Source organism: Carcharhinus amblyrhynchos, chromosome 34 (genome assembly GCF_965287045.1).
Source record: "Carcharhinus amblyrhynchos chromosome 34, sCarAmb.v2.hapA, whole genome shotgun sequence".
Taxonomy (NCBI): domain Eukaryota; kingdom Metazoa; phylum Chordata; class Chondrichthyes; order Carcharhiniformes; family Carcharhinidae; genus Carcharhinus; species Carcharhinus amblyrhynchos.
The window spans coordinates 12,897,640-12,920,319 of NC_137357.1; the positions used below are offsets into that span (position 1 = coordinate 12,897,640).

General features: G+C 44.4%; 2 protein-coding genes across 2 annotated transcripts in view; one reads left to right on the forward strand and one right to left on the reverse strand.

Annotated features, from left to right (window-relative positions):
* The window catches only part of aspdh (aspartate dehydrogenase domain containing), a 77,373-nt gene that overhangs the window by 13,896 nt on the left and 40,797 nt on the right, over positions 1 to 22,680 (reverse strand). The window lies entirely within an intron of this gene.
* LOC145361410 (AT-rich interactive domain-containing protein 5B-like) overlaps positions 7,808 to 22,680 on the forward strand; it is a 33,200-nt gene continuing 18,327 nt past the window's right edge. The window contains exons 1-4 of the mRNA XM_080217136.1: positions 7,808 to 8,034; positions 16,675 to 16,767; positions 17,560 to 17,749; positions 19,206 to 19,258. Of these exons, the coding sequence (XP_080073262.1) occupies positions 16,732 to 16,767; positions 17,560 to 17,749; positions 19,206 to 19,258 (279 nt within the window). The 5' untranslated portion in view covers positions 7,808 to 8,034; positions 16,675 to 16,731. The remainder of the gene's footprint in view (positions 8,035 to 16,674; positions 16,768 to 17,559; positions 17,750 to 19,205; positions 19,259 to 22,680) is intronic.

Genomic DNA, 22,680 nt, shown 5'->3' on the forward strand with positions numbered 1-22,680 from the left:
AACCCAGGACCCTGGCGCTGTGAGGCAGCAGTGCTAACCACTGTGCCAATGTGTCACCCGTTTTTAAAATTTGCTACGTAGCTCCCGAAATTCCTGTTGCAGGACTTCATCCCTCTTTCTAACTACATCGTTGACACAATGACCTCTGCCTGTGAGCCCTCCCCTTCCGCAGAAGATCAGTAACATCCCTGATCCTGGCATCAGGATGGCAACACCCCATCCTGGTGTCACCTCTGCAGCTGCAGAAATGCCTGTCTGCACCCCTCACTATCGAGTCTCCGATCACTCTTACTCCTCACCCCTTGCCCCCACAGTGCCGTGAACTTGGCTCTGGCTGCAGTTCCCAGGGAATCCTCACTCTCACTGTTGCCAACACAGAAAAACGCTTCTTCAGTGATGGGGGGCTTTCCTAACTCCCTGCCTGCCTCCCTTCTGACTGTTAACCACTCATTCCCTCTCTGACTGCATTCTCTTAAGCTGTGGGATGACCACATCTGTAAAGGTACTATCCGCGCAGCTCTCAGCCTTGCGGGTGCCCCTCAGGCTGATGCTCCAGCTCCAACAACCGGTGCTCAAGTTGGCCAAACCTGTGCACTTCCGGCGCACCTGGTCACCCAGACGACAAGGACTGTCTACAAATTCCCACATGGTGCAGGCGATATATCACACAGGGCTGAGTTCCCCTGCCTAACTTTAGTTCAAAGACTCTGACATTCAGTTTATGCCCTGGAGAAATTTGTGTGTGGTTTTATTCTTCAAAATAAGCTGGAGCTCTTCTTAATTTAGCTTTAAAATCAAGAAAACAACTTATCTGTTTGGCCCCACTGTTCCTTCACAGCTCACATCCTGTTGCTGAAACTTCACTCTAATTATCCATATTCCTCAGTCCTTGATATATACATAAATATTTTGATATATTATTCCCCTTTCCTCCGAATTCCCACTGCCTCCAAATTCCCAATGACGTTGCTCTGTTCAAGTGCCACTTTCTTCCTCTGCTTTGCAAAACACCTTCACCAGTCTGCAAGCACGACCCCAACCTTCCTGTTGCTTACCATTTTAACTCAGCATCTTGCTCTCATGCCCACATGTCCATCGTTGGCCTGTTGCTGTGTTCCAGTGAAGCCCAACCCAAACACTTCGCCTTCTACTGGACACTTTATGGCCTTCTGTTGAACTCATTGAGTTCAACAACTTTAGACTGAACTTTCCCCTCCAACAGAGGGCCAGAATCAGATAAGGAACAAGTAAAAAATAGTAGGAAAGGGAAAAGAAACGTTAAAATGAATGCTCAGAGCATTCAAAACAAAATGAATGAATTAGTTGCACAGATTGGTGTGAAGGGGTGTGATATAGTTCGCATTACAGAGACGTGGCTCCAAGGTGAGCAAGGATGGGAACTAAACATTGAGGGCTATTCAGCATTTAGGTAGGACAGACAGAAAGGAAAAAGTGGTGGGGTTACATTGTTGATTAACGATGATATTGATATGATATTAAAGAAAGATATTAGCATAGATGGTGTAGAATCTGTATTGATCAAGTTTAAAAACATCAAGGGACAAAAAACATTCCTGGGGGTGATATACAGACCACCAAACTGAGTGGTCATGTTGGGAAAAGCATTAGACAGGAAATTAGAGATGCATGTGATGAAGGAACATCTGTGATCATGGCTGACTTGAATCTGCATATAGATTGGGAGAGTCAAATTAGTCACAGTACACAGAGGAGGAATTTCTGGGGTATACACAGGATGGTTTTCTGGAGCAATATATTGAGGAACCAACAAGTGAACAGGCCAATTTGGACAAGGTGTTGTGCACTGAGAAAGGATTAGTTGAGAAAACCCATGGCGATGAATGACCATAATACGGTAGAATTCTTTGTCGAGGTGAAAAGTGATGTAGTTGATTCTGAGACCAGCATCCTGAATCTCAATCATGGTAACTATAATGGTATGAGGCATGAATTGGGCATGATGGAAGGGGAAATGTTACTGAAAGGAAAGACAGTGGACAGGTAATGGCAGGCATTTAAAGGACAAACAGGTGAATTCCAGAAGTTGTTTATTCCAGTTTGGAATAAACTGTCATAACGGAATTGTGGCCAAACCATGGCTTACAAGAAAAATTAGAGATAGTATCAGATTCAAAGAAGAAGCATACAAATTGGCAAGGAAAAGCAATAGCCTGAGTATTGGAAGCAGTTTAAAATTCAGCAAAGGAGGACCAAAGGATTGATTAAGAGGGAAAAAATAAGAGTATGAAAATAAGCTAGTAGGGAACATAAAAACTGACTGTAAAAGTTTTGATAGATATGTAAAGGGAAAACAACTGACAAACATGAACATAGGCCCCTTACAGTCAGAAATGGGAGAATTCATAATGGGAAACAAAGAAATGGCTAAGGAATTAAATTTGTACTTTGCTTCGGTCTTTACAAAGGAAGGCATGAATAATGTGCCAGAAGCTCTGAGAGAAACAAGTTTTAGTGAGAAGCTGAAGGAAATTAGCATTAGTAGAGAAATGGTTTTGGGGAAATTGATGGGATTGAAGGTGGACACACCTCCAGGTCCTGATAATCTTCATTCCAGAGGACTGAAGGAAGTGGCTCTGGAAATAGTAGATCCACTGGTGGTTATTTTCCAAAATACTTTGGACTCTGCAATAGTTCCTACGGATTGGAGAGTAGCTGATGTAAGCCTGCTATTCAAAAAGGAAAGTAGAAAGGAAACAGGGAACTATAGACCATGAGCCTAATGTCAGTACTGGGGAAGTTGCTGGAGTCCATTGTCAAGGATTTCATAACACGGTATTTAGGAGGCAGTGGGATACTCAGACACAGTCAGCATCGGTTTACAAAAGGGAAATTATGCTTGACGAATTTATTGGAATTCTCTGAGGATGTAACCAGTCAAGTTGGCCGAGGAGAACCAGTGGATGTGGTTTATTTAGACTTTCAGAAGGTTTTCAACAGGCTCTCACATAACAGATTATTATGTAAAGTTAAAGCGCATGGGATTGCGAGCAATGTTTTGAGATGAATAGAAAGCTGATTAGTAGATAGGAAGCAAAGAGATGGCATAAATGGTCTTTTTCTGAATGTGGGGTTCTGCAGGCATCTGTGCTAAGTCCCCAACTGTTCACATTATATATTAATGATTTGGAAGAGGGAACTGAAAATATTTTCTTCAAATTTGCATGTGATACAAAGTTGGGTGGAAAGGTGAGCTGTGAGGAGGTTGCAGAGATGCTTGTGTGATTTGGCCATGCAGATGCAGTATAATGAGGCTATCTCCTTCAGTAGCAATTTTTGGAAGACAGTTTATTACTTAAATGGGTGTAAATTGAGAGAGGTGCATACTCATTGAGACCTTGGAATTCTAATGCATCAGTCACTGACAGGAAGCGTACAGGTACAACAGGCAGTAAAGAAGGCAAATGGTATGTTGGCCTTCATAGAAGAAGGTTTGAAAATAGGTATATATAGATATATGCTCTGTTGCAATTGTATAGAGTGTTGGTGAAGTTACACCGGGAGTATTGTGTGCAGTTTTGGTGTCTTTGTCTGAAGAAGGATGTCCTTGCTCTCGAGGGAATACAACGAAGGTTTACCGGGCTGATTCCTGGCTTGGAAAGTCTGTCATATGAGGAGAGATTAAGTTGGTTAAGATTATGTTCACTGGAGTTTAGAAGAGAGGGATCTCATCGAAATTTATAAAATTCTAACAGGGTTAGACAGAGGAGATTCAGAAAGAATGTTCCCAATGGTGGGGGAGTACAAAACTTTGGGTCATAGTTTGACGATAACGGGTAAGCCTTTTAGAAGTGAGGCGAGGAGAAATTTCTTGTGTGGAATTCACTACTGTTGAATATAGTTGAGGCCAAAACGTTGTCTGATTTCAAGAAGAAATTAGATATAGCTCTTGGGACGAAAGTGATCATAGGATATGGGGATAAGAGACATTGAATTTGATGATCAGCCATGATCACAATAAATGGCAGAGCAGTTTTGAAGGGCCTGCTTCTAGTCTCTGTTTCTATGTCATATAATCCCCCGCTCCCATTTTTGCTTTTTGTTCCCTTGCTTTGCCCCAAAACAGCCTCACCCTTTCCCCACAGGGCCACCTGTCACTTGCATAAAGTGCAGAACCCCTTGGACAGAAGTGGGAGAGAAGATCTCGTCAGTGTCCTGATCAATATCTATACCTTAATCAACATCACTAAAAATAATTTCCTTCCCCCAAAAAATTATACCAAATGTATCGTTGGGAAAATGCTAGAATCCATCATTAAAGAAGAAATAGCAGGACTCCTTGAAAAGAATGGTTCAATCAAGCAGACGCAGCATGGATTCATGAAGGGGAAGTCATGTTTGACGAATTTACTGGATTTTTACGAAGATGTGACTAGTGCTGTAGAAAGAGGGGAACCGGTGGATGTGGTGTTTTTAGATTTCCAGAAGGCGTTCGATAAGGTGCCTCACAAAAGTTTGCTGTAGAAGGTTAGGGTACACAGAGTTGGGGGTAAAGTGTTAGCGTGGATTGAGAATTGGCTATCTAACAGGAAGCAGAGTTGGAATAAATGGTTGCTTTTCTGGTTAGCAGTTGGTGACTAGTGGTGTGTTGCAGGGATTGGTGCTGGGGCCTCAACTGTTTACCACATACATTGACAATCTGGAGGAGGGGGCTGAGTGTGCGGTAACAAAATTTGCTGATGACACGAAGATGAGTGGAAAAGCGAATTGCATGCAGGACGCGGAAAGTCTGCAGAGAGATCTGGATAGGCTGAGTGAGTGGGTGAGGACCTGGCAGATGAAGTGTAACATGAGCAAATGTGAGGTTATCCACTTTGGAAGGAATAACAGTAGAATGGAATATTAATTAAATGGTGAAAAGTTGCAGCATGCTACTGTGCAGTGGAACCTGGGGGTCCTTGTTCATGAATCGCAAAAACCCAGTCTGCAGGTGCAGCAGGTGATCAAGGAGGCAAATGGAATGTTGGCCTTTATCACGAGGGGGATAGAATATAAAAGCAGGGAGGTCTTGCTGCAACTGTACAGGGTACTGGTGAGGCCGCAACTGGAGCACTGTGTGCAGTTTTGGTCCCCTTATTTGCAAAAGGATATACTGGCCTTGGAGGGAGTAGAGAGAAGGTTCACCTGGCTGATACCAGAGATGAGGGGGTTAGCTTATGAGAAGAGATTAAATAGACTGGGCCTGTACTCGTTGGAGTTTAGAAGGCTGAGGGGGCATTTTATAGAGACTTACAAGAAAATGAAGGGGCTTGATAGGGTGGAGGTAGAGAGATTCTTTCCACTTCGAAAGGAAACCAGAACAAGAGGGCACAGCCTGAAAATAAGGAGGGGGGAGGCAGTTTAGAACAGAGTTGAGGAGGAACTTCTCTCAGAGGGTGGTGAATCTCTGGAATTCTCTGCCCATTGAAGTGGTGGAGGCTACCTCGTTGAATATGTTTTCGTCACGGGTAGACAGTTTTCTGATAAATAAGGGAATTAAGGGTTATGGGGATCAGGCGGGAAAGTGGAACTGATCCACTTCAGTTCAGCCATGATCTTATTGAATGGCGGGGCAGGCTTGAAGGGCTAGATAGCCTGCTCCTATTTCTTATGTTCTTTTGCATAAGAAATCTGCAAGAACATGACAAATATTCCAAAGTGGCCATCACGTAAAGAGCATTAACATTCCAATTCTTCACATACATCAGATAATGCTCTCTGAGATGCTTCAGTGTCATAAACGAAATATTTCAGACGTTTTACAGTGGTCTTTACAATATTCTAGTGATCTGGTTATTATCTCATGGTTATTTCTGGGATCTTGCTCTGCCAGTTGACTGCTTGTTTCTTGTAGGGCCACACATCACGGTGGCACAGTGATTAGCACTGCTGCCTCACAGCTCCAGGGACCAGGGCTTGATTTGCGGCTCGGTTCAGTGTGTGTGTGTGTGTGTGTGTGTGTGTGTGTGGAGTTTACACATTCTCCCCATGTCTGTGTGGGTTTCCTCCAGGTTCTCCAGTTTCCTCCCATAGTCCAAAGATACGCTGATAAAGTGGATTTGCCATGCTAAATTGACCCCTAGTGTCAGGGGGACTAGCTAGGGTAGATGCATGGGGTTATGGGGGACAGGGGGTGGATAGAATTGTGATTGGTACAGACTTGATGGGCTGGATGGCCTCCTTCTGCACTGTAGGGATTCTATGTACTTTTCAAACCTATAGGAAAGATTTTTGGGCAGTCTTGAGGTTGTGAAAGGTGCCATGAAAATGCAAATCTCTTTTCTTACATAGAATCATAGAATCTCTACAGTGCAGGAGGCCACTTGGCCCATCAAGTCTACATTGACAAAAATCCCATTCAGGCTCTAGCCCACATATTTACCCAGCTAATCCTCCCGAAAGTAGAGTCAATTTAGCATGGCCAATCCACCTAACGTGCACATCTTTCGGACTGTGGGAGGAAACTGGAGCACCGGAGGAAACTCATGTGGACACAGGGAGAACTTACAGATTCCGCACAGACAGTGACCCAAGCTGGGAATCGAATCCAGAGAGTAATGGTTAGTAAGTTTCCAGATGATACCAAGATTGGTGGAAAGTTATGTCCAATTGCAACAGGATCTTAATCAATTGGGCCAAGGGGCTGACAAATGGCAGATGGAGTTTAATTTAGACAGCTGCAAGGTGATGCATTTTGGCAGATTGAACCAGAACAGGACTTACTCAGTTATTGGTAGGGTGTTGGGGAGAGTTACAGAGCAAAGAGATTTTGGAGTACATGTTAATAGCTCTTGAAAGCGAAGTCACAGGTGGACAGAGTAGTGAAGAAGGCATTCAGCATGCTTAATTTCATAGGTCAGAACACTGAATACAAGAGTTGGGATGTTTTGTTGAAGCTGTACAAGACATTGGTAAGGCCACACTTAGAGTAGTGTGTACAGTTCTGGTCATCCTATTATAAGAAGGATATTATTAAACTAGAAAGAGTGCAGAAAAGATTTACTACGATGCTCTGGGACTTGATGGTTTGAGTTATAAGGAGAGGCTGGATCGACTGGGACATTTTTCTCTGGAGTTTGGGAGGCTGAGAGGTGATCTTATAGAGGTCTATAAAATAATGAGGGGCTTAGATCAGCTCGATAGTCAATATCTTTTCCCAAAGGTAGGGAAGTCTAAAATTAATGGGCATAGGTTTAAGGTAAGAGGAAAGAGATACAAAAGGGTCCAGAGGGACAATTTTTTTTCCTCAGAGGTTGGTGAGTGTCTTGAATAAGCTGCGAGAGGTAGTCGTGGAGGCGGGTACAATTTTGCCTTTGAAAAAGCATTTCGATGGTTGTACAGGTAAGATGGGTAGAGAGGGATAGGGGTCAAACATAGGCAATTGGGACTAGCTTAGTGGTAAAAACTGGGCAGCATTGATAAGTTGGGCAAAAGGGCCTGTTTCCATACCATAAACCCCTATGACTCCATAACCTGGGTCCCTGGCACTGTGAGGAGCAGTGCTAACTACCATGCCGCCCTCACCTTCCAGCCACCTCAACATAGGCTGAGTAACAGAACAGAATCAGTTTGCCATTCATTGCACATCTTGCTGTATCTTCAGCTGCAGGTGTGGGGTGCAGGGTTGCTGATTTAAAGCAGTGCTGTCAAAGCCCTTTTAAGCAGTAGGGACTACAGGCGGCAGCTGGGACTGGGGCCAATGAGCTGAGGCAGGGGGAGGAGCGTTACTATCAGAAAGTTCCGATTTGGCGGAGTTTGCTGCTGTAGTGATTAGTGTGAATGGGTTGAAGCAGATCATGAGGTCTGGACACAGTGTGCACTAGTCCAATGGCTAAATGTCACTGAAGCAGAGCCCAGATTGTGGCAGGAAGCATTCAATACTCTGCAGGTCTAGCAAGGCAGTTCCTGAGTTCCGCGTGTTGCAAATGTACTTCAGTTAAAGGCTTTCACGATTTGGACACCTGTCTGGATGCATCTCAGGGCTCTGATCCCGTCCCCCTCCGGAAACTTTTGCAGGTAAGTGAAGGCACAGGATTATTGCAGCCTCCCTGAATGTCAACCCGCTGAGTTTGGCGGACTGAGTTTGAACTGAAACGCTGAAGTGAAGGTGTGTGTGTCTGGGAGCAAGCCTGTCGTGAACTGTGAACGACCTCCCGAAGTTCCTCAGCTGAGTTCCCAACTTGTTTTAAACAGGGGTCCTGTGCATTGTAATTCCTCTGGCTGTAAGAGTGTTGTGAACAGTGGGCAGAGTTGTTGAAGGGCAGGCTTGTACCTGTAATGGGAATGATGTGGTCTGGAAGAGGAGCAGGCGACTGAATGGTGCTCGCTGCAACTGAGTGATTATTGGAGTATTTTTGTGCTGTCGTGGAGCTGGTCAGATGCTTGCAGTTAGCTGGCGGGTATCATGCCATAGATAAAGGCAAAACGGGTGCTGCAATCTGAAACAAAAACAAAATGCTGGAAAATCTCAACAGCTCTGACAAAGGGTCATCCAGACTCGAAACGTTGGCTCTATTCTCTCTCCCCAGAAGCTGTCAGACCTGCTGAGAATTTCCAGCAATATCTGTTTTTGTGTATGGCATCATGTCTTTCTTGGTTTAGTTTGTGCCCAACTTTGGTAGCTGGGATCTCACATTGTTACTGCGAGAGTATTGCTGTGACATTTCTGCGATTACATGCAGTTATTAACCCATATACCCAGGTATATTGGCGTAACTCTGGCTACCTGCTGTGTGCACTGCAGTAGGGAGGCTGTCATTGTTTCCTGACCTTGTAGACTGGCTGGTGAGAGTGGATAGTGAGGACGGACACTGGTGACATCTCTATACATGTCTGCCAGCCTCTTACCTCTTCCTTTCTCCTCATGTCCCATGTCTGGAATGAAATGCACCAGCTAACATTGTTCTAAAGACACACACAGGAAGAAGGCTGGCCCAGAATGTGACTCAATAGCCACAGGGGAATTTTTATGTCGACATGTGTGTGTTTTTATAGAAAGTGTGGTCATTTCGCTGTAATAAAATTCTGGTGGGTAATGTTTACATGAGACACTGCAGGGAAAATAAAAAAGCCCCAGGCAGTTTCAGTATTTGAAATTCATCAGCCAGCACTTCTGTTGATATGACTGGGGGAAGTACTGATGTGCTGGGAAATGGGAAACGGTCAAATGTTATTGAGTTATAAACAACTGCTGGAGTTAAGTCACCTGCATGCCTGTTTTGTTTTCAAGTGGTCCTGTGTTGATACTGAAGTGATTGATTGTGGGCTGTTTGACTGGATGAGGCATTGCGGAATTCAATGCTATCCTGTTGTGGTCAGTGGAAGGGGACTATCTCTGGATGTTGATTTCTTTGTTCTTTCCACCTTCAGCCCCCCACAATGCAGACGTGTTGAGGTCATTAGTCAGAACCCTGCTCCCTCCAGCCTACATTTTGGCCCCATTGAGATGAGTTTATTGAGGGAGCACCAGACTTTGAATCCAGGACCTTCCTAAAAATGGGTGACCCATTCACTCCATTGAGTCATTGGTCCCCTTACCCTAAGTTTTAACTCTTCAGGTGTAAATCCCTCTGTAGTCTCTCCTCTCCTTAACTCTGAAACCTTCTCTTACCTCTAAAATCCTCGAAGGTTTCTACGCTCCTCCAATTCCAGCCTCTTGAGCATCTCACAAAACATCATAGAACGAATCATAGAATTTCTATAGTGCAGAAGGCCGTTCAGACCATCAAGTCTGCACTGACTACAGTCTCACCCAGGCCCAATTCCTGTAACCCCATATATTTATCCTGCCAATCCCCTTGACACGAGGGGCAATTTAGCATGGCCAATCCACCTAACCCACACACCTGAGTGTGGGGAAAAAACCAGAGCACCCAGAGGAAACCCACACAGACACGGAGGATGTGCAGACTCCGCACAGACAGTGACCCGAAGGTGAAACTGAACCCAGGTCCGTGGCACTGTGAGGCAGCAGTGCTAACCACTTTGTCATCAGCCTGGGCCTTCAGTTGCGAAATTCCTTACCCACGCTTCTCAATGCCCATTTAAGATGCTTCTTGAAACTTGCTTTCTTGATGAAGTCTTTTGTCACTTGTTCTCAATGTCTCTTTACATATCTTGTCCCATCATTCTCATGTGAAGTGCCTTGGGACATTATGCTCAGCTTAAGGGTGCTCTACAAATACAAGTTGTTGAGTCTCACTTCAGCAGAAAGAGCTTATCCCTCACTCTTTCCTTCACTGAGGAGAAGGGAACAAGGATGAGATCTTTTTGACTATCAGCTTACCCAAATTTGTGCCATCTCCAGACTGCATCAGAAAGATTGGGTTTGAGTTGCTGAAAGTCATTTCCATATTTGGAAATGAGATGGAAATTTGATTTGATTTATTATTGTCACATGTATAAACAGGGAAGAGTTTTGTTTCTTGCATGCTACACAGACAAAGCATGCTGTTCGGAGAGAAGGAAACAAGATAGTGCAGAATGTAGTGTGACAGTCATAGCTAGGATGTAGAGAAAGATCAACTTAATGCAAGGAAGTCTATTCAAAAGTCTGACAGCAGCAAGGAAGAAGCTGTTCCTGAGTCGGTTGGTAACGACCTCAGACTTGTACATATAAAGGTGGAAGAGAGAATGTCTGTGGTGCGTGGGGTCCTCAATAATGCTGGCCGCTTTGCCAAGGCAGCGGGAAATGTTGACAGAGACAATGGATGGAAGTTGGTTTGCATGATGGATTGGGCTACATTCACAACCTTTTGCAGTTCCTTGCAGTCTTGGGCAAGCAGGAACCATTCCAAGCTGTGATACAATCAGAAAGAATGCTTTCTATGGTGCATCTGTAGAAATTGGTGAGAGTCATAGCTGACATGTCAAATTTCCTTGGTCTTCTAAGAAAATAGAGGTGTTGGTGGGCTTTCGTAAATATAGTGTCTGCTTGGGGGGAGCAGGACAGGTTGCTGGTGATCTGGACACTTACAAACTTGAAGCTCTCGACCTTTTCTCCTTTATCCCCGTTGATGTGGACAGGGGCATGTTCTCCTTTATGCTTCCTGAAGTTGATGACAATCTTCTTCGTTTCTTGACACTGAATATAAAATATGAGTGAGTGTTTCGAAATCAGATCCTTGAGCAATTGCCAAACAATGACAGACAGGAAAATACTCTGTGATCCACCCAGCTGGCCATCATATCCCAATCGAAACCCTCCGAGAGAGACAGGAAACTGACCTAAACCAGGCCAGTTTGTGGAAAAGAAGCTTTTTCCTCTTATAGACAAAACTTGTCTCAAACCTCACTCTGACTCCAATCATTCCTGCTCTTTCTCCCCTTTTGGACAAGGTGATCTCGACCCCAGAGAAGGAGGTCCAGCTCTCATGGTAGGAATTCAGCAAATTGGGTCTGCAGTTCTCTCTCTCAAGTTCTTCATCTCTCCCTCTAATACCTGCCATAAAAGCCATTTATTTAACTGAGCTTTTGGACACTCGCTGTTCATTTCGTTCCTCACTCATTCTTATGAAGCTCCTTGGGGCATTTCTCTTTGGAGGCACAAGACGATTGCAGCTTTTTGCTGTTGTCTGAGCAGATTGTGAGAATGTGTGAGCGCTCACTTGAGCGCAGAGCTCCTATTTACATGGCCACTTAAAACACCTTCAGAGCATCCTCAAATGCTTCACATTCAACACACTACTCAATGAGTGCTGTCACTGTGGTAGTGTTGGCAAGGTGGGCACAGCAAGATCCAACACTGAGCATTGAGCTCAGTGAGCAGGTAATTGGAATTTGGCGTGCTGGTTGAGGATAAATACAGGCCAAAATATTGTGGAGAACTCTTGAGTACTATCTGTCTGATATCTTGCATCCACCTGACTGGGCAGACAAGGTCTTGGTTTAATGTCCTATTTGAAAGATCTTCAGGTTTCCAAGTGGACGTACCATTGTAGATACTTCCAAAGTGAGTATCTCTTGTGAGAGAGAGACACTCTGTCTCATAATTCTGATCGCTTGCAGTTAAATCTGGAACTCTCCACCCATACAGGAGCCTTCAAGACTTTGACGTTTCTTTAGGGTGATGGCATGGAGAAATGTGAAGCAAAGACATTGAGATTAACTCTGATCTGATTGGATGGCCTCCTCCTGTCCCTGTGCAGCAGTGACCCTGAAGTGGGTCAATCATTAAGAGGTGGGAGTGTGGCTTTGACCTCCCTGCTTTAGGCAAGTTGTCCTGACTCCATTTTCCGGATTCCATCCTCAATGCCAACCTTCCTGTTGTACAAAATTCTAATAATTGCAGTGCGGCCGAACAGCAGAATCATGCCAACACAAACAGCTGAGAGAAAGTTGATGACGGAAGAAGCTTGTTGCTGTTCATTTATTTTTAGACCTGCTGTGTCAGGAATAGAACTGATTTTCCATAATATTTCACATCATGCTGAGGAGTCATTACAGAGCGTGCGAGTTTGCTGAAACACAGTGGAGTTTCAATCGAGACCAGTTGCTAACATTGTTCTGGCTGACTAATAAATACATTCAAGAAAGAAAGAACAATTTTACATATCTATAGCTCCTGTTCCTACCTCAGCTTTTCTAAAAGCACAATATCTCTCTCAGATAAAGTACTTTGATTTGGTTTATTATTGTCAAATTTATTAACATAAGTGAAAAGAATTGTTTTTTGCGCTTTCCAGACAAAACATAACATTCACAGAGAAGGAGAGAGTGCAGAATGTAGTGTTACAGTTATAGCTCGGCTGTAGAGAAAGATCAACTTAATGCAAGATAGTACCATTCAAAAGTCTGACAGCAGTAGGGAAGAAGCTGTTCTTGAGTGGGCTGGTATGTGACCTCAGACTTTTGTATCTTTTTCCCAACGGAAAAAGGTGGAAGAGAGAATGTTCGTGATGCACGGGGTCCTTAATTACTCTGGCTGCTTTGCCGAGGCTGCGGGAAGTGTAGACAGAGTCAGTGGATGGGAAGCTGGTTTACATGACGGATTGGGCTACATTCATGACCTTTTGTAGTTCCTTGCGGTCTTGGGCAGAGCAGGAGCCATACCAAGCTGTGATACAATCAAAGAATGCTTTCCGTGGTTCATCTGGAAAAGTTGGTGAAGTCGTAGCTGACATGCCAAACTTCTCAGTCCTCTGAGAAAGTAGAAACATGGGTTGGCTTTCTTTAACTACAGTGTCGGCATGGGGGGAGCAGGACAGGTTGTTGGTGATCTGAATGTCTAAAAACTTGAAGCTCTTAACCCTTTCTACTTCGTGCCCATTGATGTAGACAGGGGCATATTCTCCTTTATGCTGCCTGAAATCGATGACAATCTCCTTCATTTTGTTGACACTGAAGGAGAGATTATTGTTGCTGCACCAGTTCACGAGATTCTCTATCTCATTCCTGTACTCTGTCTCGTCATTGTTTGAGATTTGACCCACCATGGTGGTGTTGTCAGCAAACTTGAAAATAGAGTTGGAGAGGAATTTGGCCACACAGTCATAGGTGTGTAAGGAGTCTTAAGTTAGCGTGGGGTTTGTGCTTGAGCCTCTGGAGTGGGAACTAAACCCGTGACCTTCCTGATTTTGAGTTGAGAGTGCGACACATTAAGTTGTGCCTGACACCTAAATTGGTGCGTTTGTCCTGATGTGCACACCCTCTTCCACATACTTGGTAACTCATATCTGCAATGTGCATGTGTATGCTCAGCGCTGGTTTGGGTGTTCTGAAATGAGTGCAGACATAATGGGCCCAATCATCTCCTTGTAATGATTCTGTTAGCGTCCATCAGTTGGGTTTGCTATTGACAAAGATGATTGAGAGGGGTCAGGGATATTTCTCAATGATCCTGGCCAGCCCTGGATAAGCTGTGTAGAAACTGGCCCTCATGCACAATGATGGTTGATATACTGTAGCCTCCAATGAGTTCTACACTCCAAGCAAACCTGATTCTAACGTTGCACCAATTCTTTCTCTCCTGCTGCCTAACATCTAACCTGAGAATTGAACGTGGGCCAGAAGAGACAATGCGTGAAGAAAAGGGGACAGGTCTTCTCTCTGTCTGACACAAAACTCTAAGCTGAGAATCATGCTGAGACTTAGATCTCTGTGTGAAACCTTAGTATTGTGACCATTAGGTGAAATTATTGTTGGCCACATTGTCACCTGGTCCCGGAGCTGGTGGATCCTTTAATAATTGGAAAGAGAGTCATGGAAGGTTGAGTGACATCTTTGAATCACTGGCTAACTCGCAGCTGGAGAATTTTCTCCAATTCAAGCCTGACACCTTTAGAAAGGATATGAAGACTTTGGAGAGCGTGCAGGGTGGATTTACTATAACGCTGCCAGCGCTGGTGGAGTTGTCAAAGGCGATATTTATCAATAACATTCCAAATCAATCAGGATTTAAAATCAAATCAGTGAAGAGGAAATGTTTGTACTGGTGGGAGGGTTTGTAACCAGAGGCTACAGAATGAAGCTAATTGGCAAATGTATGAGAAGGGAGACCAATTTTTCATACATCTGGAATTCACTGCCTGCAAGGGAAAGTTAAAGTAGATTCAACCATAACTTTCAAAAAGAAGCTGAATAAAGAACTGAACAGTTAAGGTTATAGAGCTGGGGATTGGCAGGGTAAATATGTGGGGTTATGGGAACAAGGCCTGGATGGGATTGTGGCCGGTGCAGACTCGATAGGCCAAATGGCCTCCTTTTGCACTGTAGGGATTCTATGACTCTAAAAGCCGCAGAAGTGAAATTAGGATGTTTGTGAAGCTGGAAAACTTGTGCAGAGTGTAAACCCCAGGTGGGCTGAATAATTGGATGGTGAAAGAGGGTTACATCTTGTGGGGTCCCTGGTGAAGGGAGAATATTGAGGAGTAGATAGAAATTGTAATCTTCAGTTGTGCTCCAGGAAAAAGTCTGGGATGACCTTCCCAATAGTTATGCTCAGCAGATAAAGATGCTGAAGCATTAATCATTATCCAGATGCAACAGCACTCGGGGAAACAGAAAGAACACCGTATTTAGATCTGAGTAACGCTGGGTGCAGGATTGGAGAGCCATCAGGTACACTCTAATCAGAAGCAGATTTGCTAAGGGGGTTAGTAAGTTATCTCATCAATGAGCTACGTGTTCAAGAAGACCATACATCAGTTAAGTGACAGCTGTGATTTTAAATACTTGCGTTTTAAAGGCGGTTACAATGACCTTAAATAGTACAGAAAATGTCCAGTACAAACAGGTTATGTTTAGAAACTCGCATCATTGTGTTTCTGTAGTTTTATCTTTCTTTTTCCAAAGAGGAAATGAGTAATAAAGGGAAATTCTACAGTATGTATTTAACAATGCAACGTTGAGATAATTATATCTCTGAACAGATGGTGTTGAGTGAACCTGTGTGTCTTTGTGGTTCTCATTGTGTAGGATGTTCCGGCAAGAGATACGGAGGGAGGATGACTGGGCTTTGTATTGGATCAGAAAGATTGGTGTAGAAATGGGTTTCTGTTTGTTGACTGTAAGGTAGGCAGAAAGCAGTGTAGCAATGAATGATCCTACATCTTACCTGTTCTTATACAAAAAAGTTAATTTTGCTCCAGAATAATTTCTGCCCAATATCAGTGGAGGTCAAATGGGACCTCAGACAAATTTCAACCCCATATCTCTGAACTCTTTAATTGACTGCTTCATTAGCCTATGTAACAACAGTGACAATACTTTAGAAGTCCCGAACTGACTGATTATCCTGAGGTGTTGAAATGTTCCAACATCTTTCCCGGGCTCCTCGCTTCTGCCATCTGTCATACACAGGTGAACATTTGGGCTGAGACAGCACTTGAGGAAACAGGATCCACTCAGATCTGGGAAGAGTTGGAGTTTCAGGACAACACAATGGAGACCCTCCTCAGCTCATCCTCCTTAAGGTTCAGTCAAGAACTGATCTCTTCCCACATCTCCAGTATGAGCTTATCTGTGGAATTCACTACAACAGAGAGTAGATGAGGTGATTTCAAGAAGGAATGAAACACAGCTCTAGGGGCTAAAAGGATCAAGGGACTTGGGAGGTGGGGAAGGCAGAATCAGGATATTTGAATTTGAAGATCAGCCACGGCAGAACAGGATCAAAGGGCCGAATGGCTTCTTCTATTTTGTACATATGTTTCCTGCTGCGTTCTGTTTTATGGATGGCGTGGGAAGGGTACATGGTGAAAGTAGCATTAGACTGCAGTGAATTTGAGGGTATGAGGCAGAGATAGGTTAAAACTAGAATGAGACTGGGAGAGAGTTTGAGGAGACAGAGTCAAGCTTTAATTCAAATCAGGGAGGATTGATGAGACTGGGACTGAAACTGGGTGATGGGGGGAGAGAATTTTAACTCGATGCTGGGAAATGTTCCAGTTGAAGAATTGGGATTTGTTTTATTTGTGACTGAAATTGCAGATGTTACTCCAGCCGGAAGCTGTGACTGATGGGTACATCGTTTGGTGTTCTGTTTATGATTTGCCCCAAGGAAGCAACTCCAAAATGTTTTTTTAAAAAAAAAAATTCATTCTGAGATGCAGCATCACAGGCTAGGCATTTATTGCCCACCTCTAACTGCCCTAGAGAAATGAAGAAGGGTAAAGAACTGAACACAATTTTCTCACCGTCTTTCTCGTTCTAATGCAGCCGCCAAATTCTTTGAGGACTATCTATTGTAACGGACAAGATCTTGCTGCTTCAGAAATGATCACTGCTGACTTGGATAATCACCAGGTTGAGGTATTTACTGCGTAACACTCACATTTCCTGTAATCACATGCGTGAAAGAAATGTTTGTTTTTCACCACAAAATGTAATTTTGCAATTCAAGAAGACGCAATGTGAAAGACCAGGCAGTTTCAGTGGTCGCTGTGACTTTTGAGGTAATATTTGATGTTCTGATCATTTAAAAGCTCGGAAGCCAAAATGCTCAATGGGCAAGAACGAGGTGAATGGAAACTGTTTGGCTTTGTTTCCTTGTTGTCTTTGAGCTTGAGAAAAAGCACAAAGGCAACAAGTGTTTACTTCTTCACCAGCCACTGAAACAATTCTGCCAAGCACTTTGCTCAAAGAATAAAGCTCGTTCCCTTCGCTGGAACTGCCTGCAATTTGGCAGGGGTGAGTATCTCGACTCCCACAATGGCTCCCATCGGGTTAAAGGTCATGACTGGAAGTGGGAGCTATACCAAAATGAGCTTTTGGCTTCTATTGGCAGCTCGTGGAGACCTTCCCTCCTTCTCCATTGAAAGTCTCTGCTCTCCGGCCCCCTCAGCATAGCTGTAAGAAAGTCAGCACAGTATAGCTGATCAGAATGGACATTAACTGCACACATACTTGTGACCGATCATCCCTCTGGAGAGGTACAGATAGTATTCAAAATGAAACCCTGTGATGACACAACTCTCTCTGGTATCTGATCTACATGTAGTCACCAGATTTGAGATGATATTTTATCCTCTCTGCCCTCAGCTTTGTAACAATTTGTCAGAGAACTGGCCTTTCTTACCTCTTTCTGCTCTTTTCCCATTCCAGATGCAATGCAAATTGGAAGAATTTCCCACTGCACTGGTCGAGGACAGTGGAATGGATGGAGGGATCCTGGAGGTGAAGGATCTGGTGCCCAGTGACGTGGGACAGCAGAGCTTCCTTGTCGATCTGTACAAGTTTATGAAGGAGAGGGGGACTCCCATTGAGAGAATCCCACACTTGGGGTTTAAGCAAGGTGAGTTTCATCCACCCTTTGAGTAGTGTTTGGAAGTCGCTGGATTTGGAGAATCTGTCAATGCAGATGCTCAGAAGATAAGGCAGCGTTGCAGATTGAGACATATCTCTCTGTGCTTTGGTGCTACACTGCTTCCATTCGCAAACCCAATGAAAAAGTAAAGATTTGCAGTTGTTCATCAATCTTTCTCAACCTCATTACAGCCCATAGCACTTTACAGCCAATGCAGTCACAGCGTTATAGAGGTTTCCAGCATGGAAACAGGCCCTTCGGCCCACCTTGTCCATGCTGTCCTTTTTTTAAACCCTGAGGCTGGTCTCAATTGCCCGCATTTGGCCTGTATCCCTCTGTACCCAACTTACCCATGTAACTGTCTAAATGCTTTTAAAAGACAAAATTGTACCTGCTTCTACTACTACCTCTGGCAGCTTGTTCCAGACACTCACCACCCTCTGAAAGAATTGTCCCTCTGGACACTTCTGTATCTCTCCCCTCTCATCTTAAACCTATGCCTTCTAGTTTCAGATTCGCTACTTTTGGAAGAAGATACTGACTTTCTAGCTGATCTATGACCCTCATTATTTTATAGACCTCTATAAGGTCACCTCTCAGCTTTCTATGCTCCAGAGGAAAAGAGTCCCAGTCTATCCAACCTCGCCTTATAACTCAAACTATCAAATCCCAGTAGCATCCGAGTAAATCTCTTCTGCATTCTTTCTCGTTTAATTATATTCTTTCTATAATAGGGCGACCAGAACTGCACAGTATTCCAAGTGTAGCTCTACCAATGTCTTGGACAATTTCAACAAGACGTCCCAACTCCTGTATTCAATGTTCTGACCAATGAAAGCAAGAATGCTGAATGCCTTCTTCACCAAGTCCTTTTGCAAAATAGGAAACAGAGTAGCCCAACTGCGCACAGCAAGATTCCACAATGGCATCTGATTGTTATTAGATCACCTGTTTTGATTGTTGGTTCAGGGGTGAATATTATTCGGGTCACGAAGAATGCACTTCAATGAATAGTCAGTGTGACCTTCAATTCCATTTGAGAAAGGAGCCAGGTCCTTAGTTTAACATCTTGACAAGAGAAGTGCCTGCACAGTGCAGCACTCACTGTGTGCTGCACAGGGAGTGTCAGCCTAGGTTACTGGGTCAATTCTGGCAAGGAGCTTTGAACCCAGATGCTGGTAGCATTTATTACTCATTGCTTAGAATTACAGCTAAGATTTCATGTCCTGCTGATGTGGGCCTGGATTTGAAGGATTTGTGAAGAGGGACAGTGAGTTCTCCAGAAGGGACAGGTCGATATCTGTCAGTCCTGGCGTCTATAAGCTGTCCCAGGATTCCTGTAAACTCCTCTTGCATGGATGACACTAGGTTATATGTGAACTGCAAACCACCTGGTTGACAGTTTTGAATTTTGCTGACATTGTCAATCTTTTTCTCTCCACAGTTAACCTGCTAACGCTGTACAAGGCAGTTGAGAAGTTGGGTGGTTATGAAGCAGTGAGTAATCTTTCTATTCACCTCTGATTGAAGATTGCTTTCCATTGGGTGAAACTGTCCATCTGCAATCCCGTTCAACTAACCATTGATGGTTTTATCCTATTAACCTCTTGCACTGTTTATATTTAACCATCCAGTCACAGATACCTGTCTGTCAGACCTTGAAATTCACTATCTTTGAAAGGCTGGGTGATAAAAGCTAATACCACGATGGCACTTGAATCATATTCTTATGCACCCCGGTTTCCTCCATTCCACCATTGGCAGCTGTGTCTACAGCTGCTCAAAGGTCTGTAACTCCTTTCACAAACCCTTCTGCCTCACGAGGCCTCTCTCCACTCCTTACAACACACTCTTTGATTAAATGTCTGGCTATCTGACCTAACGTTTGCTAACGTGGTTCAGTCACAAATTTGATCTGATAATGCTCCTAACAAGGCAACTTGGGATGTTTGATTATATTAAAAGCTCTATATAAATGCAAGTAAATGTTGTTGTGAAGTGGTTCCGCAGTGGTTGGGGATTGGGGGTCATGTCGGAGGAACTGGAGTGTGAGCTGCAGGTGTAAGCTCCCTGGATCAACCAGTTTGTAGTTAGACCATAAAACATAGGAGCAGAATTAGGCCACTTGGCCCATCAAGTCTGCTCCACCATTCAATCATGACTGATATTTTTCTCATCCTCATTCTCCTGCCTTTTCCTCATAACCCCTGATCCCCTTATAATCAAGAACCTATCTATCTCTGTCTTGAAGACATTCAATGACCTGGCCTCCACAGCCTTCTGTGGCAAAACAGTGAAGTGTTGAGGCATGTGGAAAGGACAGTTGGAAATGGTGGAGGAATAATTGTGACAATGCTGTTATGACCTTTGGCAGCCATCCTAAAAATAACTAGGCACAGCAGTTTTCAAGTTCACCCAGAATGTGATCCACATGTGATGCATATTTTTTAATTCACTGTTTGACAAAAGTTGCCAGGAAACATTTCAATGATTCTCACTTGAGGGGGTCAGAGATTCCTAAAAGATCTTTCTGCTTTTCTTTTCACTTCTTGTGTGGCACAGTAGCACATTGGTTAGCACTGCTGCCTCACAATGCCAAGGGTCTGAGTTCGATTCCCAGCTTGGGTCACTGTCTGTGCGGAGTTTGCATGTTTTCCCCATGTCTGTGTGGGTTTTCTCCCATGGTCTGAAAGCTGTGCTGGTTAGGGTGCATTGACCCGAACAGGCCCGGAGTGTGGCAACTGGGGGAATTTCACAGTGACTTCAATGTAAGCCTCACTTGAGTAATAAATCAACTTTAGAAACTTTTAACTTTCTCAGATTAGATCTCATGATGCAGGGTCTTTTATTTGTTCACTCAATGTGGGTGTCACTGGCTAGGCCAGCCTTTATTGCCCATCCCCAAATGCCCTTGAGAATGTGGTCTTGAGCTGCCTTCCTGAACTGTGGCAGTCTATATGGTTTGGGAAGGGCAGCTGTTGAAGGAGGCTTGGTGAGTGTCTCCATCTGGTGGCTGGTACAAACTACTGCCACCTCTCTGAGAGTGGTGGAGAGAGTGAATGTTCAGGTTCATGGATGGCATTCCAACCAAGTGGGTTGCTTTGTTCTGGATGGTGTTGAGCTTTTGGATTGTTGTTGTAATCATAGAATTTCTGGCACGGAGACAGGCCCTTCGGCTCAAACCTGTCCATGCTGACCAAAATGCTCATCTAAGCTAACCCCATTTAAGAACATAAGAAATAGGAGCAGGAGTAGGCCATCCAGCCCTTCGAGCCCGCCCCGCCATTCAGTAAGATCATGGCTGATCTGTCGTGTCTCAGTTCCACATTCCCACCCTCTCCCCATAACCCTTAATCCCCTCACTTATCAAAAACCCATCAACCCGCGTCTTAAAAATTTTTAGCGAGGCAGCCTCCACCACCTCAATGGGCAGAGAATTCCAGAGATTCACCACCCTTTGAGTGAAGAAGTTCCTCCTCAACTCCGTTCTAAACCGCCCCCCTCTTTATCTTGAGGCTGTGCCCCCTAGTCCTACTGTCTTTTCTGAGCGGGAAGAGCCTCTCCACCTCTATCCTATCCATCCCGTTCATCATCTTATATGTCTCAATGAGATCTCCCCTCATTCTTCTAAACTCTAACGAGTACAAGCCTAGTTTATTCAGCCTCTCCTCATAGCTCAACCCCCTCAACTCCGGCATCAGCCGAGTAAACCTCCTCTGCACTCCCTCCAAGGCCAAAATATCCTTGCGTAAGTACGGCGCCCAAAACTGCACACAGTACTCCAGCTGCGGCCTCACCGATGCCCTATACAGCCGCAGCAAGACCTCCCTACTTTTATATTCAATCCCCCTTGCTATGAAGGCCAGCATCCCATTTGCCTTCCTGACCACCTGCTGCACCTGCAGGCTGGGTTTTTGCGACTCATGCACAAGGACCCCGAGGTCCCTCTGCACTGTCGCCTGCTGCAGTTTTTCGCCCCGTAAGTAAGTCCTTCCTACCAAAGTGGACCACCTCGCACTTGCCAACATTAAATTCCATTTGCCATTTCCTGGCCCATTCGCCCAGCCTATCTAGATCCTTCTGCAGACTCTCCACACCCTTCGCGCAATTTGCCATTCCACCAATCTTGGTGTCATCAGCAAATTTCGACACCATACACTCGGTTCCCTCCTCCAGATCATCTATATAAATGGTAAAAAGCTGAGGCCCCAGCACCGATCCCTGGGGCACTCCACTAGTCACCAACCGCCAATCCGAATAGCACCCATTGACCCCCACTCTCTGCCTCCTATTTAACAACCAATCCTCTATCCACGCTAACACCCTACCCCCAACTCCATGCCCCCTTACCTTCTGCAATAACCTCTTGCGAGGTACCTTGTCAAATGCCTTCTGAAAATCAAGAAAGACCACATCCACCGGCTCTCCTCTATCCACCGCCCTAGCACATCCTCATAGAACTCCAATAAATTTGTCAGACATGACTTCCCCTTAACGAAACCGTGCTGTGTCTGCTCTATCAAGCAATTCCCCTCAAGATGCCTCGCTATTTCCTCCTTGATGATGGATTCTAACATTTTACCTACAACAGACATTAAACTAACCGGCTTATAATTCCCTGTCTTTTGCCCGGCACTCTTCGTAAACAACAGCGTAACATTAGCCGCTTTCCAATCTTCCAGCACTCCCCCGGAATCCAGCGACGTCTGGAAAATAACCACCAAGGCATCCACTATCAACTCCGCCATTTCTTTCAGAACCCTCGGATGCATTTGGCCCATATCCCTCTAAACCTTTCCTATCCATGTATCTGTCCAAATGCCTTTTCAATGTTGTCAATGTCCCTGACTCAACCATTTCCTCTGGCAGCTCATTCCACATATGTACCACCACTGTGTAAAAAAAAAAGTTGCTCCTCA